The sequence below is a fragment of the Podarcis filfolensis genome (genome assembly GCF_964270895.1).
Source record: "Podarcis filfolensis genome assembly, chromosome: 1".
NCBI classification, from domain to species: domain Eukaryota; kingdom Metazoa; phylum Chordata; class Lepidosauria; order Squamata; family Lacertidae; genus Podarcis; species Podarcis filfolensis.
In genome coordinates, this window is record NC_139604.1 from 27,760,880 (window position 1) to 27,778,953 (window position 18,074).

Sequence of the window (18,074 nt, forward strand, 5' to 3'; positions counted from 1 at the left end):
TCTGTGGTGCAGCCAAAAGTGTTTCCACAAGCGGAACTATTTACCTGGATAGCATCTAGTGATTATATCCATAACTTCATCGCTCCTTTTCACAATGTTTTTTTACTGCTCTTAGTGTCTTCAGTCTCTCCTTCACTATAACATGTATTTGCAATAGTATGAATGAAGTGTTTTCATCAAATCAGTGCAATATTATTGTGCTTCCTTTCCCTGCTCCATCAATTTGTGCCCATCCCCTGGCACAAACATCATTGAGAATGCCTTCCTCTGGGAGAATCATTTTTGACAATAATTCCACATGCCACAGAGTAGAACTCCAAATAAATGCAACATTTTATGATGTCTTCTTTCTCTCTGTCTGGCATTCTGAGGTTTCAGCCCTAAACACACTTCTATAATTGGATCATTACCACGGAGCACATTGTAAGGGTTGGGCTATAAATCTCTTTAAAGGCCTGCACATATAAAACAAAATGAAGTTGCATTAAGGCAGGGGTAGCTAACCTGCCACTTTCTGAATGTTGATGGACTACAATATCCATCATCCCTGACCGTTGGGGGATGACGGGAGTTGTAGTCCATCAACATCAGGTGGCTGGAGATAAGACACCCCTGCATTATGGGCATACTCTTCTAGGAAAAAGTCAAGCACTAGCCACTTTTTTTAAAAAAAAAAATGATGGCTGCAAAAGATCATATTAATTTTATACGCCATGCAGATCCAAAGACCTTCATTCAATTAAGTGCAAAAAAACAAAACAACCCACACATGTTAGCATACTTTTAAAACTGAAGGAATCAACAAAAGTATCTTAAAACAAATGTCATAGTATGTTAATTATTTTGTTCTAATTTTAGTGCTCAGGAGAATGTCATTCCCGGAAATCAAATTTAACATTTGCCTTTTTCAACCTAAATTTAGGTTAGTCCCACACTTGGCACATATATCAAAGCACATGCCTTTGGAAAGGAAAGGAAGAAGAAAGATTTCTGAGACACAGAGAGAGTTGGGGTAAGAGGGAGGGGGAAACACCAGCAAAGAATTGTTAGTTGGAGTTATGTAACTTCACTCTTCCAATAGACACATTAATTGCACTCCATGTTTCATTGCCATGGCGCCATACTCTTCCCAAGCTGTTAATACCTGCTTCACACGCTGCATGCTTATTTACCACTGATAAACTCTGCCTCCTCATGGAAGCTACTTCTCACTTCTGCTTCGGCAGCATCAGACACGGTGTAGCCGAGGCTTTTGAAGACTCTCTCGCTTTCTTGCCAAGTCTTCTGAAAATTCCTTAGCAGCTCTTCTGGTGAATCAGCAGCAGAAATATCCAAGATATGCCCTGAGATGACGTCTTCATAGGTTGGCGGCGCACGCTTGAAGCCAAATCCTGACTGCATCCCATCTGCACTTCGTGATGTGGAGGTGGCAGTTCTCGATTCCACGACGGTATTCTCAAATGTATCCATGCCGGAGGAGCATTCAGTGTGGAACTTTGCATCAAAGCACACCCTGGGTTCCAAGGGATGCTCTTTAATGGCACATTGCTTTTGCTTGCAAGGTGCGTTTTCCTTGGGTTCTCTTTGCCACTTGCCTGGAAACTTTTGGAAGCTATCTAATCTCTTCTCACTCTCTTGGGAAGTTTGGCTCAATTCCTCCTTCCTAACCCTGTGCCTTTCTTCTTTTATTTTACCACTGATTACACCATTCTCAACATACTTTTTCTTTGTTTTCACCTCAGCCACTGGCTTATCATGAAGTGTTCCTAACACTACATGTATTTTATCCTCACTCTTCTTGCCCAATCTTTCAGATGCAGACGGTTCCTTCCTTATGGGAATAATCAATTCAGGGACTTCAGCCTTCTGCGCAAGACCTTGGGGACCAGTCTTAGAAACCTCAATATTTTGAGTCCTGCAGACAGAGTCCATATTTTGTCCATGTGGCTCTAAGCCTTCTGGAATGTTTCCTCCCTTTTTGGAGATGTGAGTCTTGTTTGTTTTGGATTCTTCACTAGCTTTTTTCACTGTACCAGCAGTTATTTGGGATTCATTTACGGATGACATTTTTGAAGTCAAAACATCAGATTGCCGTGCCTCAATCTTGATTTGTCGGCGGAGTGTTGCAGGAGATTTCACTATCTCTGACCTCTTTTCCACAATAGGAACTGGGGTTACTGATCGATTTTGCGTTGCCCCTTGAGCGAGTTTTACTGTGGTGTCTTTAAGCTTGGCCAGCTGCTCAGAACGGCTTCTTGGAGGAGAGGGGGAGAGGCAGGCAGCTGGCCGCTGCACCTTAGATGTTGGTGTAGTAGACCTGGGAGGTGGTGATGGTGGAACCGGGGTACTTTCCCTTTGAACAGGAGACAAGACCTCCCTGAGAGGAGATTCAATGCATCTAGATTCAATTGTAATGTAAGTAGGTGAAGGTGCTCTCATTCTTAGGGTTGAGGGTGAAGAAGTTCTGGTTTCTGAAAACCTGTGTTCACTAACTTGCTGTTTCACCTCTCGATGTGCCCTTGTGTCTTTGATCATCTCTTTAGTCTCCTGTGATTCTTTCCTGCTTGAACCAATGCTTACTTTAGCTGTCTTTTGCAATGATCCACCAACTTTAGGAAACTCTTTTCTCGGTTTTTGGGGTTTTGTGGAATTCATGGCTGTCTGGATGGCCTCCTCAAAGGATCCAAGCATTTTGGTGGCTTGATCTTTAATCAGCGATAACTCTTCTTTCATCTTCTCAACATCATTCCCTTGTGTGAAGTAAGCTAAGTTTTGCTTCCTGTCTTGTTCTACCAACCACTCTGGAATGACATTTAAGAATGCCTGTAATGTTTTGAGCCCATTTTTATTCGGCTCAGTTTCAAACTCCTTCACTCTGGACAACACCTGCTGTACTTCCTCACGTTTCCTCAAAAACTCTAATATATCGACTGGGCTTTTCTCGTTACTCTGCAGTGATCCTCCTGGTGAAATGGATGATAATGTCTTTTTCTGTGCCAGCTCTTGTTTCATCTCTGTTGCCTTTAAAAGGCCTTTTTTCTGCTGTGTGGACTTTTCCTGGGCATATTCCTTTCCTTGTAGGCTGCTAGTTTTCTGGGACAGTTTTTTATTTTGGGCATTTGTTTCTGAAACAAATGTTTTCTCTTTCTGTGAGATAGATGTCTGTGACTCCTGATGCATATCAATTATCTTTTGCTTGACCATTTTCTCTGATTTATTGCTAACCTCGTCTTGTTTTCTTTGGATTATTACTTTCTCTTCCTTGGGGCAAGCGATGACTTGCTTCTGCTTTCTTTCCACAGCCAAGGAGACTCTTTCTTGCTTCATTTCTTCTGTCCCTGTTTCTTTCCTTTGAACTAATATTTGCTTCCCTTCACTTGAATCTTTCTCTCTTCCGTCCTGCTTGCCTTCTGTATATTTTAGGAGTCCTTTCCCCACGTGCATCTTCTCATCAACGTTCACCTGGTTATTTGTCTTTGTGGTGCTTTGCTTTTTTCTGATAGAATTGCATACATTGTCTTTCTGTTTCTCTTGAACTTCTTGCTTCACAGCATTCTGGAAGCTAGTTGCCTCTTGCTTTTTATGCATCTCAGACTCCTTGTGGGTTTCATATGAACTTTGTTCTAAGGTGGGAAGCTTGACGGTTCTTACATTGAAAGTAGGGGAGACCAGTTTGCTTTTGGGCATGTGCAAATGCTCCACATTTTTATGTTGCTCTCCTGCATGCATAGCATGTTCTTCATGGGTCTGTACCTTCTGAGAAGACACACAGTGCTTTGTTAGGTTTTCTGACTCATGCGTTGATGTTTTTTGAGTGTGTTCCTCTGCTGAGATGCTAACAATGGTTTGAGACTGTTCAGCAGCTAATACCGTTGACATAGACTGCAGTTTATTGCTTTGTGACACCACGACTTGCGCCTTTCCCTGACATTCAGGCTGAGTGGGCCGATCTGGAGCTGAGGGCAAAAGGCCTGGCAGAGGGGTTTGATCCTGTTTGTCTGGTTTTGGTACTGGCAGACAATGTTCTGGCTCTGTCTGAACTGAACTTCCCGAAGCTTCACTGTTTCTTCTCATAACCACTTTGCAAACATCTTGGGTTTGCTTCTGCTCCATCTGTTCCCTTTGCTGCCTGTATTTTTCTTCTGCGATCATTAAAGGGGTTTTGAATTTTCGCACATAAGGCTTAGGACTTGCTTGTGTCACATCTGCTGGCAGGGAAGGAGATTTGACAAGTGGGAATGCACTTGTTTTCTTTAATGGCGAGGGCTCCAGCTTGATCACTTCCATAACTGATGCCGGCCTTCTAACCTCTTCAGCCCTTGCACAAACTCTTTCTTCTCTCTTTTCACAGCTAACAACATTCCTCGTTGTTGTGCTCTCCATGTTTTCTTCCATTATTTTTGTGGCATTGTTTTCTTGGTGCCTCTGGACAATGCTTGGGTGAACTTTGTGAGATGTTTTCGGCTGGGGTGCTTCTGACTCTTCCGTAAGTTCTATTGGAGGATGTTTCTTGGTGTGTGGGGCCTTGCCAGGCTTAACACTGGCATGAAGCTGAGTCGACTGCTGCAAAGTGTTGTCTAGGTGTTTGAGGAAATGTTCTTTCCTTTGCTTTGCCTGATGAACAGGAAAGGGCTGAGGAACAGGAGATGAAGCCAAAGCCACCAATTCATGCTCATCTTCGATAGGGGGCGGAGGTGGAGGAGGAAAATGTTCATATTCGGCTTTAGCCTGTCCTATGGGGGGCGGAGGGGAAGGAAAGCTTTGTCTGTCAGAAGCCATCAGGAAATGAGTCAGAGGAGGAGGAGGAGGCAGAGGAAGATCTGCTTCAGATGAAGTCACTGATATTGGGGGCGAAGGGGGAGGCGGAGGCGGAGGCGGAGAATCAATTTCTGTCCTGTCTGGGTCTTTGGAGTTTTTGTTTGGATTCAGTGGATTTTTCACCACACCTCTGAAGTCCGATGCCACAGCTTCCACTTTAGCTTTTCCTTGAAACTTCACTGTGGATTTTTCATTTTGCTGGATAATGTCTTGCTTCCTCTCGGCTTCTTTAAATTGGCTGTGGATTTCCTGGGTGACTCTGACTTTTTTATTGGTTTTAATATTCTGCTCTGATGCCATGGAAACCTCCGCTTGGGTCGCCTTAACATTCTTTTTCTTCTCTTGGCAAACTGCCTTTGAATACTGAGATTGTTTTCTATCTTGCTGCGCCCCTTGCGCTTCAACATGACCGGTTGCTTTGGAAATCACGCCAGTTGACATGTTGACCAGCTGCTCCGCACCCCTGCGATGAGAGCTGTGCTCACGGGCCGACAATTTTGATTTTTCTTTCCTCTCCTCCTGAACGCTCATGTCAAAATATTCTTCATCTTTACATTCCTGGAAAACATTCTGCTTCTTTCCAGTCATTACTTGCTTTGCAGACGGTACAATGCCAGGTGAACTGCCTTTCCGCAGCGTTCCACCTCCCTCTGACTTCTCTGTTCTTTCGCTTTTCTGAATAGTGCTAGGAAGAGCAGATTGATCAATCACATATTGATCTGTATGACTTTTTGCTTCCCTTTTCACAATGTTCTGGACTCTGACCTTATTCGTGGACTTATCCACTTTCTCGGTGACCTTGTGCTGGGAATTAGATAAGCACTTCACATTTTTCTTATCTGACTCATGTGCCTTGCTGCTCCATTTCTGAACAGAATGGATTGCTCTGGTGCCTCCAGTGAGAACGCTTGTCTCCCCAGACTTCATTCCTTCATGAAGTTCCCGGTGACATTCTTCAATATTATTTTGTGAACTTTCAGTTACATTAACTTGCTTCTTGACTAATTGCTGAGGTGGCTCATGCAGTTGTTCGGTGAGCCTCTTCATCTCTCGGCTGGTGCCTGTTTGCTGCAGCTTTGTTTTAGTTTCTGCAGAAGTTTCAAGAAAGCTCTCTACCTCCACCTGAACATCCCTCCTGACCATTTCCTCTTTGCTGACACTCTTGAAAGACTGTTGTGCTGCTTTTAAAGACCTCAGTGTGGATTCAAGGTCACCTCGAACAACCTCTTCTCTCAATACCTGGCTTTTTGTGTTTCTTGCTTTCTCCAGAGATTCAATTGCTTGCTTAATATCTCCAGGGATGACATCAGGCTTTTCTGTTTCCTTCAGCTGAGAAGCCGATTCTTTAAGGGACTTCAGAATTGCAAGGATGTCAGCTTTTATAATTTCTTCCTTCTCTGTAACAGTTGTTTGATTTATGGCCTGGCTGAGGGAATTTAAAGCTGCCTTCAAATCACCCCTTATAATTTCTTCTTTGCATACATGACAAGATGTATTTTGTGGCTCTGTTGTAAAGATTTTAACTGCATTGCACACATCTCCAGGGATTATGTCAGTTTCCTCAACTGTCCGCTGAATCTGAGACTTCTTTTTCTTAAGCAACAGTTTTGTAGCTTCAACATCACCACCAATGATTTCCTCCTCCTCCTCTTCTTGATTACGTCTTGCAAATGTTTCATTTTCGCCTGTCTGGAGTAGTCTCAAATAATCTAGTGCCCCAGCTTCTATGCATGTTGTAAAAAACTGAACATTTCCCCTTTCTGAATCATCTATTTTAGGTCTTTCTGATATTTCATAATTCATTGCAGAAGAGAGAAGGCTATGAATTGTACGCTTCACATCGCCACATATCACTTCTTCTTGCTCGATTTTATCACTATCCTTTTTGTGAAAGAGAGAATAGACTGTCATGTTAATATCACCTCTCTCGTTTTCCTGAATTAAAATTCCACGTTTTACAGAGCTGTCCTTACTAAACAGGTTTTTTATGGCTTGCTGTATATCACCTCTCACTACCTCTTCCTTTTCAATGTGAACATCTGTTGATCTATTCAGCAATTGCTCTTTTGCTAAATTCACATTTCCCTTTTCATCTTCATTGACTTTAGTTTCCCTTTCAATGGGGCCTGGTTTGGACAGCAGGTTCAACATGATGTTGGCTAAATCTCCTCTGATTATCTCTTCTTTTTGTATTTCAGGAGCCTCCTGATTCATAAGTTTATATTTTGTCATTCGGACATCGCCAATTTCATCTGCTTCCAAGATGATCCCATGGGATTCTACGACTTTGTGAGAATAAAGTTCCTTTAAAGTTTCTTTCACGCTTTTCCCTATGATTTCTTCCTTTTCAACTTTGCTTTCATTGAATTCATGGAAAGGAGTTGTTTCAAACAGCCACGTCGTAGTCTTTACATCTGCCTGTGGAATTTCTTCTTTATCTATTTTTGTATCGTTTTCGTCAGTTTCCTTAATGGAGTCCAGAGGCTGGTTTTCAAAAAGCCACACTGCATGCTGAACATCACCTTCTTGCACATCCTCCTTTGTTACTGTCTTGACATCTTTATACTCTGACCCCTCTCCTCTAATCTCATCCATGGTGTGTGTTTCAAATAACCAAGTAGACGTTTTGACATTGCCTTGCTGTATTTCGCTGACACTCACTGTTCTTACATACATGCCTCCTTGGCTTTCTTCAGACTCAAATAATTTCTTGTTGGCCTTCACGTTGCCACCCTGCACAGTGTCGACTGTGGGTACAATGAATTTTTCCTCATCTGAAATGGTGTCCAGCGGCTGTGTTTCAAACCGGTATCTGACCGAACTAACATCTCCTTTCTGAATATCTTCCTGGGTGACAGATTTTATAACATACACATTATCTGATTTGTTTATCAATCCTAAAGGCTTTGTTTCAAACAACCACCGCGTTCCACGTACATCCCCATGAATTACTTCTTCCTTCTTCACGGTAGTCACCTCATGATAATACCCTTCTTTGTCTTGAATTGCGTAAAGTGGCTGGGTCTCAAAGAGCATTCTGTAGCTTTTCACGTCCCCTTTGGCTATTTCTTCTTCACTTATGGTTTTCTTGGTGCTGACATCTGCAGAAGATTCATCTTTAATCTGGTCCAAAGAAAACGTCTCAAAGATGAAACATCCTTTCCTCACATTTCCACCTTGTATGTCTGTAACAGTTTTAACTGAGGTCCTGTCTCCCTGGTGGTCTGTTATTTCGTCAATTGACTGGTTCTCAAAAAGCCAACAGCAACGCAAAACATCCCCTTTCTGTATATCTTCACTTTGGATGGTTTTAATTTTGTTCACAACTTCCTCTGAGCTGACATTTATTGAGTCTAACGATTGATTCTCAAATTTATACCGCATGGTGGAGACATCTCCAGGCTGGATGTCAATTTCCACCACCCGCTTAAGTTCTTTCTCTTCTTCTCCTTGGATATTTTCTAGGTTTTCAGTCTCAAAAAGGAAACAAGCTGTGCGGACATCACTTCCCTGAATGTCCTCCTGTTCCACAGTGTGAAGTTTTATGGCTGTTTCTGCTTCTTCCCTTATTGCATCGAGAGGCTGAGTTTCAAAGAGCCAGGTACAGGTCTTGACATCTCCTCTGCAGATTTCTTCACTGTCTGTCGTGACCTTCTCTTTGTCATATAGAGATTCCATTGGCTGGGTTTCAAATAACCACCTGCATGTTTTAACATTCCCCTTCACAATTTCAGTTGTCTCAGTCTGTTCTGTGCTTTCTTCAACTTCCACGTTGCTAAAGTATTTAATGGAGTCAAGGGGCTGAGTTTCAAACAGCCACTTGGCTGTTTTCACATCACCTGACTGTACTTCTTGTGAGGAGATCCCTTTGATGATCTCAATTTTTTCAATACTCTCGTCAAACTGGTCAATGGGCCTTGTCTCAAAGAGCCACCTGCAGTTCCTGACATCCCCTCTCACGACCTCCTCTTGTCGAATTGTTTTAACTTCATGATATTTGCCATGCCTATCTTGGATGGCATATAATGGAGTTGTTTCAAAAAGACCTTTGTTTAATTTTACAGCACCTCTTGTTACACCTTCCACATGGATTTTACATGAGTCGTCATGTTTTCTGAAACGGCACATTTCAAATGCATGTTTGCAGCTGCTCACATCCCCCTTGTCAATTTCCTCCAGTCTCACAGTTCTTATGACTTCTTTCTTTTCCTCTCTAATCTGTTCAAGGGGCTTAGTCTCAAAAATCCATTTCTGATGCCTCACATCCCCTTTTTCTTCCTCAGTGGCAGCCATTTTCTGAAGCTTTCCAACATCTGGACTGTCTTTCAGCATATCCATTGGCAGTGTTTCAAACAAGTGTTTTGTGGTATTTACGTCACCTCCGATTATTTCTTCTGTGGGTAGAGGATTTTCATCTTCACTTTCCTTTAGAGTGTCAAGAGGCTGAGTCTCAAAAAGCCAGCATTTTCTGCAGACATCAGTGCCTAGGATGACTTCTTTTTCCACCACAGTTTCTTCAGTCTCCTCCTTAATGGCATCTAAAGGCTGGGTTTCAAAGAGCCATTTTGCCCTGCCTACTTCACCTTTGACACCCTCCTCCATGGAGATTCCACGGACGACTTTGATTTCCAATGAATCTTTGTTGATCATGTCCAAAGGCTGCGTTTCAAACATCCAGCGCACTGTCCTGACATCTCCTCTCTCAAGGTCTTCTCTGTGGACAGTTTTAATCTCTAGCATTTGGCCCAAATTGTTTCTAATAACATACATCGGTAGAGTTTCAAAATGCCTTATACTTCTCTTTACACCGCCTTTAATCTCCTGTAATTCAGATCGGAGCTGCAGCAGCTTAGCTTCATCCACTGAATAAAGTTGTCCAATGCTATCCAGATGTTGTGTTTCAAACATATACCTCACCGTTTTCACATCTCCGCCAGTGATCTCCTCATCAGAGGTTTCATTGGATTCCTGGTCTTTCTCATGGTGAATTTTATTCATTGAGTCCAGTGGCTGAGTTTCAAACATCCACGTGGCTGTGCGGACATCGCCTCGAGCCAATTCAGGAATTCTGTCTGCGCTTTCAGTGTTGTCTGAAGAATGTCCACCCAGTGCATCAATGGGTTGGTTTTCAAACATCCAGGTAGTATACTTAACATCCCCACCTGCAATGATTTCTTGACTGGCAATGCTTTTAACATTGTCCGGGTCAGGAGATTCATCTTTGATGGAATCCAGAGGCTGATTCTCAAAGATCCACCTCATAGATTGGACCTCTCCCTTGAGGATTTCATCCCACTCCAGATATTCCCTTTCTGGGCTCATGCACTTCTGAGGGCTGCTCTCTGTGTTTTCAAAGACATACCTCGCCTGGCGTACATCTCTTGCAGCTGAGCTGCTTATTTCAGTGTCACTAGACACGATATCAGAAATATCATTGAAGTAATCTTTTTCCAAATTCTTTCTCAATTCTGGGTGGATGTGTTTGTACAAACGCTTTAATTCGTAAAGGTTTCTTTGCTTGGAATACAGATCTTTGGGAAGGGGCTGCTTCGATGGAGAGGGAGAGGATTCAGGGGACTGGGAAAGCTCTGTCATTTCAGGTGGAGCCTGTAGTAAGTCTGGAGAAGGTGGAGGAGGAAACTCCTCTGTACTTGCATACTTGGAAGAGCAGCTATAAGCTGCAGCTGAGGCAGCAGATGTGCACTCGGTTTCCCTCGCCATATATATTCCTTGCTGTCTATTTGCAGAAGCCACTTCAGCAGAAGACGAAAAGGCTGCAGAAGGCCAGGCCATTTCTTGATACTCATTTTCAATCTTTAGGGGACAAAATTAGTCGTTTCTTTTAAAAAACTGTTTCCTTGAATTCATTCTATATAGTTCACTCAGCCCTACCAAGTGCTAAGCAGCAGGAGCTCAGATTTCTAATCTACCTGAGAACAAAACTAATGTCCAACAGTGTGAGTCAACATATTGGGGAAGGGCCATTGCTCAGTAGTAGAGCATCTGCTTTTCAGGCAGAAAGGTCCAAATTTCAATTCCTGGCATCTGTAGGCAGGGCTGTGAGAGTCCCCAGCCTGTTATGCTTGAGAGCTGCTACCAGTCGGTGTAGACAATAATAGGCTAGATGGGCCTACCTGGTAGAAGGCAGCCTCCTACATTCTATGAATTAGAACTGGTGCAATTCATCCATAGCCTCCGTTAGTTCAACAAGGTAGTTTGTTCCGATATTATTTATCTGCACTATAGTATATACACATTCTGAGATAATCTTGATCTGGCCTGCTTTTATCTCATATTAACAGATGCAGCAGTCATAGGCCTATGCATTCTTGTAAGAATTGTAAATAGACAGCACACAGAGCAAGGAGCCAGATAGTTTATATCCGTAAAATATCATTTATCTACACTATAGTGTGTGTGCCTTCTTCTAAGAATTGGAAATGGAATACAGAACATGCAGCCAGAGAAAAAGAATTTAACAGCACACAAAGGGTATTTTGAAAAGGAAAGCTGTACCTTATAGGTGGGTGTTGATCAAAAAATACGCTTAAGGATGTTAGAGAATTCCAGATTATTTCTGTAAAATTTAGACTAAACACTTGCAAGATCTTCCTGGATATCTCCCAAACAGACCAAAATATAATTTAATATACAAACAGCACTGTCCTGTGAGTCACTATACATCGGTTCATGGGATCACTCTTAAGGAGCCCAATGTTGCTATGATGCTCTAACAGGTACATGGGAAGGTAAGGGGGGGTCACAACCCCAGCTCTGCTAATGGCTGCCATGCTCACAGCATCCTAACATCTTTTCCAGTCAAAGAAAAGCCAGTGTAATCAAATCCCACTACTTCATTGCAGCAAGGACTTGGCAGGAAGAACAGTGAGCACACTCTGTCTTGCTAGCAAGTGATCAGAAGACACTCTAGCAGGACTCACTGTTTGCCCTGCCACAGTTTTAATTTGCCCCTAAACAATTGGAGCATACCCCCCGCTTGCCACACACATCCCTTGTTTACGGACTTAAGATTTGCACTGGAAATATCAATTAAACGAATGCAACATGGCTATTCTGAATTTAAAGGCTCAGAAAATAATGTTAACTATATGCAAAAATTGATAACAATTCAGGATTGTTCGGATGGAGATAATCCCATTTTTGGCACCACCGACCTTGATCTGCTTTGCAGGCGTTCCACTCTCTCGGCCAGAATGGAACTGGGCTGTTTTTTCAAAGTGCTGCTTTAAGGATTGTGTAGAAATCTTTGGGATCTCCTCATCTGTAGCTGCATTGACCACTGTGATACAGAAAGAAAATGAAAAGAAAAATGAAAACTTGAATCTATATTGGCTGTATGAAAATTCATCAGCATTTTTCTGTGTGTTTCTCCCCACAGGCACATTTTTGTATGTGATCCCCCCTCCAAAATATCGCATTTTTATATCATATATTCACAAATGTATGCATTTTTATGAACAACTCCCCCTAACGTATGCATTTCATCCCCCCCCCAAGTGCAAATTTCAAAGGACGGTTTGCATTTTGGTGTGCATATTATTCGGGATGTGTGAGTTACACCCTTGTGCAAATTAATTGAAATAAACAATGAATTTAGTAGTTTATTGTACAAAACTCATATACAAAACTAGCAGATATGACCTCCGCTATTTTTAAGCAGCATTTGAACATGGTTTGGCATGAAGTCTACTAGTTTTGAACAGTCACTGTTGATTTTCTGTACCACACTTGAATCAGTGCCTGAATGAGCTTCTCCATAGTCGTACAGTCTACAGAACGGAGGCAACTTTTGCATATAGCCCACAAATTCCCAATGGGATTTATGTCTGGGGAATTCCCTGGCCAATCAAGTACCTGTATTTGCTGCTCTGTCATGAATTTCTTCATCACTTTCGATGTGTGACAGGGCGCTAGGTCCTGCTGCAATATCTCAGTACCATCAGGATACCTCTTTTTCAGCTCTGGAATAACTCTCTTTCATAGAACCTCAATATATTGTGGCGAGCACATCATTCCTTCTATTGGCTTCCAGCTTCCGGCACCATAATGATCAACTGACTTTTCGTGTTTGTTTTGAGTACAGGATTACGAGTCAGATAGAAAACATGCTTTGTTTCAATTTATTTGCACAAGGGTGTAGATAGTGTTGCAAACCGGAGCAAATATCTCCTCCATCCCTACTTCAGGAATCCCCAAAGGCTTGAGCATTCCCAGTGGTGTGATTGGTTGGAAGATGCTACCAAAAACCACCAGGTTGGATTTGATGGACCTCTGGGTCAAAGTCTAGCCTGGAGATTCTATGGTTCTTATTCTCTCTGCACTATTTCTCTCATATTGATAGCAGAGAACCTTACATAGATAGAAAGTCCTAGCCATGAGCTAGAAGCACAATGAACCAGTTTATTTGCTGAGTGACATAGCAGCACCTCTTTCACATGTCAGACCAGAGCTGATTGAACACTGCAATAACAGGGACTGCGAGCCTTTATTAATTTCTGGCTAGGTGATCAGTCCAAGGGTAATTATATCCTTTGATATTCATGACATTTAAATATCTGCTAGGGGAATTGTTACAATAATAATAGAGAAAGAAAAATTGTTTGCCTAAGCCCAGGGCACTTGTGGAAAAACACTCAAGCATATATTAGGTAATTTTAAGCACACCACCATTCATATCAATGGGATGTATGAATGTGCTTAAGAGGAGATGCAAAGGCTTCTGGGCTGGAGTGAGTGTAAATAACCTTAATTATATTCTAATCTTTATGGCCACAATCCATCCAAAGTTAAGTCCCACTGATTTTGATGGATGATATTTAAGTAGGTGCTTAGTTCTCCAGTCAAAATTAATGGCACTCCCAGGACTTAATTGTGGATGGATTTTGTCTTTCATCCATATGCATACAACAGAATTTGCTGTGTGAAAGGGTAGCTATCGCTTCTTGCCTCCCAGTATATTCTCAGATTTCTCTTACCTGTTTCCTCAATGCTTTGAGTGACGTTAGAAGCTCTCTTAGCCTCAGACAAAGATTGTTCATGATGAGAAACCTGCAAACACAAATACACACCACAAAATAATTAAATAAACCAAATCTCAATGTGAAAATCAGTATTTTAATTTGATCTATTGTATGCTTTATGCAACTCTGGGAGGAGGAGGAACAAATGCTTTAAGGAGGGAACAGTGTGAGTCCTTCCTCCACCAGAACTGATGCTCTGTAGTTATCTGTGAGACAGAAAAACAGCAGTTAAAATTTCACCTCTGCCAAAAATTCACAAGGTAGGCAAGTTGCCATCTCTTTGTCTCTTGAAATGCATTTATTTATGTATTTTATTGATGTATATACCACTATTTATAAATATGTAAGAGCAATACTTGACAGTGCTTGAATTGGGGGGACAGAGAGGGTCCAGCCCCTCTTATTTTAGGGGTCAGTTTCAAGGATAACTGAGACAAAGTATGTGAAGTGCTTTGAGGACTCAATAACTTCCATTTGAATGCAGAGAACATCAAATGCACAACATCAGTGACTGAATTTGGATACATGCAGGTACAGTGCACACCACCTCTCCCCCCATCTTGCCACTGTTTGCCCACCCCCCCTTGCTTCCCTCACACTTTTGCTGCCACCGCCTCCATTGCTGCAAATGCTTCCCAGACTTGGGGAACAAGGCACAAGGCTCTGTTAGGATCCTGACTACCTGCTGCCTCATTCCCTAAGCCCAGGAAACACTTGCCCGGCTTTGGGAAGGATGCAGCAGTGTGCCGGGATCCTGACGGAGCCTGACAGACCCTCACACCCTCATCCCGCAAGCTGGACAAGCACGTCCTGGGCTCAGGGAACAAGGCCCTGCCAGCACCCTGGAGCCTGAAATGAGAGGGCTCTTGGACCCTGTCAGAGCCTTCCTGCCTCCATCCCAAAGCTGAACAAGTGCTTCCTGTGCTTAGGGAATGAGGCAAGAGTCTCTTCCAGGATCCTGGAACCCTGCTGCCTCTTTCCCTGAGCATGTGCAGAGAGCCTCCCCACCTTTGCCCACTTGGTTGTCCCTCCTCCAGCCATTTCTAGGCGGCGAGTACCAGCACCTTATTTTCTAGAGAATGAAAAGCACTGGGTACAGCAATACAAACTTACACATCGGTACAGACATCTGGACCAGCAGTTCTTTAATTTCAGTAGTAAAGTGTCTATCCGGTAGGTATAGCATATTGCATACAGTGTTCACTTGTTCCAGTTTAACATGGGGCAAGCCAAAGAGGAGAGAGCAAAGAAGAAAGTGGAAATGGCTTTGAGGAGGAACAGGTGTGGTTAACAGGAAGATGTCAAAGAAGGAAAGCTGTGGTGAAAGGAGGATGGGGCAGTGTCCAGTGGGATCCACTGCTCTTCTGTCGCCCAAGGGCCCACACAAACCTGAAGCCTGCCCTGCCAAGTGGCAACATTTTTGCACAAATACTTTTATCAGTGGTACTTCAATTATTTCCTGAGACGGGTAATGGGGACGGGTAATGAGTACAGGGAAGACTCCCTGGAAAAGACCCTGGTGTTGGGAAAGATGGAGGGCACAAGGAGAAGGGGATGACAGAGGATGAGATGGTTGGACAGTGTTCTCAAAGCTACAAACATGAGTCTGACCAAACTGCGGGAGGCAGTGGAAGACAGGAGTGCCTGGCGTGCTCTGGTCCATGGGGTCATGAAGAGTCGGATACGACTAAATGACTAAACAACAACAATGAGTACAGGTGCAAATTGTCCCATATAAAACTCCTCCTTGCCACCAAAGCCATAAGCACCAGAGGGCAAAAGTGGCACAGGCAAAATGGTATCTCATTGCATTGATACAGTTACCTTTTCTGATTGAAAGGCTTCCCGCTGAGTTGCCTTTGATGCCACCTCGTTCACCCTGGTTTCTGTGCTGCTGCTGCTTGACATTGTGGCTTGGCTTCGACTCGTCACCTTCTGAAGATGAACAGAAAATAATTCTACGTTGGCAAGTTTACGGTACACTTAAATAAACACTTTCTTCTTTTCTTTTCTTTTCTTTTCCTTTTATTTCTTGTACATGGGCCTTTCCTCATACAGAGCCCTCAGGGACTAACACCCGCATTAAAAACACACACAAGTAAAGCCACAATTGGCAATGCAACAGCATGTGGCAATCAGTGAAACAGGTTGACCAAGAGGGCCACTCCCGCGATGCTCTGAAGACCTGCAAAAATAAATGGTTCTTAAGCTGGCGCATGAATCAATACATAATGCGGGTGAGAACCAGATCTGTACTGGGAGGGAGTTCCAGAAATAGAACTGCCTCCATAATCATAAATGATTCTACGGTATATAAGAGGAAAGAGCCAGTTATTTAGTAACAGGGCATAACTCATAATATAATTGGCAAGGATAAGATAAGGAAAAAAATACTGGGATGGCTTTTGCCGTAACACACATTGTGGTTTCATTACTATAGTGCATCCAGGAGATTTCCTTTGCTAGGCTCTGTGGCATAAGATATGTATTAAAAGTAGTAGTACAGGACACAGTGACCTGGGTTTTAATGGAAGCTCTGTTGATTTAATCGTCAAATTCCTATTTACAAGCAAGTACGTGACTGGAATATATAGGAGAAAGTTCCCCAACTTGAAGATGATGTGAAGGTCTTGTTCGGAGGATGTAAATATGTGTAGCTAGAAGTCCCAGCAGTTGGGACAGAGGAATATTTCTAGTGTTGCTAGAAACTGTTGCAGCTTAAATCCCTGATTACAAACCACAGCAACTCTTAATCTTTGCCTTCAATACAAAGCTGTGCAATATGGCTCTTCAGCTCCTCAGATTTCAACCCTATTCGAGCTGAACAAGGACTGCCCCCACCCACCTTTCTACCCGATTTCTGCCACAGTGGGGGCAGCTGCCGCAAAGAGGAAGGTTGTCCTCCCTCTTCTGTCCTGCTCCTCAGGGAAGGACACCTCTGTCATTTCCTACTTGCTTCCTGGTGCCTGGGATGCTGTTACTAAGGTGCTCCAGACATTGGGGGACGGAGAGTGGAAAGAGACACCTCTTTCTTCCACCACCAGTGCCAAAGAAGAGGAAGGTGAGAAAGAGCACTGTGGTGTTTGTACAAATTGCTTTGGGTTGCTAGCCTCAGCCTGAGTCAAGCCTGGAGAATTCACTCCTCACTGCCTGTTTCTCCAAGGGACAAACGAGGGAGGAGCCAATTCACATGCCAGAAACTGTAAAGTAATCAGGTCTCCAGCAAACAGCATAATGGGGGGAAGCAGCATCTGAAGTGTGCGGCAATTATTATGACAATGTAGCTAGTTTTTTCAGCACGATGGCCATATACAAGCCCAAGTTAAATTCCCATGGATTTCAAGGGGAGCATTCGCAGAAGTCAATAGGAATTAATAAGGGCTTAACTTTGGCTGGGCTCATGCACAAGAGGACTTCCATTGCATTCCCTAAACAATGGCTTAATTGGCCATTCCTGGGGTTGCTCAGTTGGTAGTTCATGAGACTCTTAATCTCAGGGTTGTGAGTTTGAATCCCACATTGGGGAAAAGATACCTGCATTGCAGGGGGTTGGACTAAATGACCCCCATGCTCCCTTCCAACTCTACAAGTCGATGATTCTATGATCCTCCTCGGATCCATGTTATCATGGATGTTCATGCCAAATTTGAAAATCAGATGCCTGGCTCTATGGATCTGTAGGACCTGGAGCACATGGAAATAGTCAGAGACACACAAACGGTTCTGGGTGTGATGGACTGTTCAGCTCATGTTCCCAAAGCCCTTGGGCAGGGACAATGGGTGTGGGGGTGATTTCCAAAGGAAATAATCTATTTCCTTGTTTGATAATTCATAGGTTCATAAATATTTCCTGATGTCCAAAGGGAAAGAGAGCATGTGAATTGCAGAATGTAAAGGTTTGAACTTTCCAACTGTTGCTTGCAACAGCAATTATGTTAAGCGGAGGCAACCATGAGGCTGGCCACAGGCAGAACATATCGTTCAAACTAGGTGGGAAGGAATGGTAGGAAGAATGGGCAAGATTATTTAGATGGGTCATTTCCCTCCCCCTCCCATAAATGTAATTGTGGAAATGCTGTCGTAAAGTGATTTTCACATAAAAATAGCGTGCGGTTGAAAGCAAATGCGGGTCAGGGGGAGGAATCAATGCATGTCCCACAGGTAAGAATAAATGTTAAGAAGTGTTCAGGATTGACTTTTTTTTACATACAGAAT

The 18,074-nt window shown here is 43.0% G+C and overlaps 1 protein-coding gene across 1 annotated transcript in view; it reads right to left on the reverse strand.

Annotated features, from left to right (window-relative positions):
- The window catches only part of XIRP2 (xin actin binding repeat containing 2), a 78,549-nt gene that overhangs the window by 8,445 nt on the left and 52,030 nt on the right, over positions 1–18,074 (reverse strand). Inside the window, exons 4-7 of the mRNA XM_083576735.1 lie at positions 15,684–15,794; positions 13,815–13,887; positions 11,994–12,118; positions 1,173–10,632 (exon numbers count right to left, since the gene is read on the reverse strand). Of these exons, the coding sequence (XP_083432861.1) occupies positions 1,173–10,632; positions 11,994–12,118; positions 13,815–13,887; positions 15,684–15,794 (9,769 nt within the window). The remainder of the gene's footprint in view (positions 1–1,172; positions 10,633–11,993; positions 12,119–13,814; positions 13,888–15,683; positions 15,795–18,074) is intronic.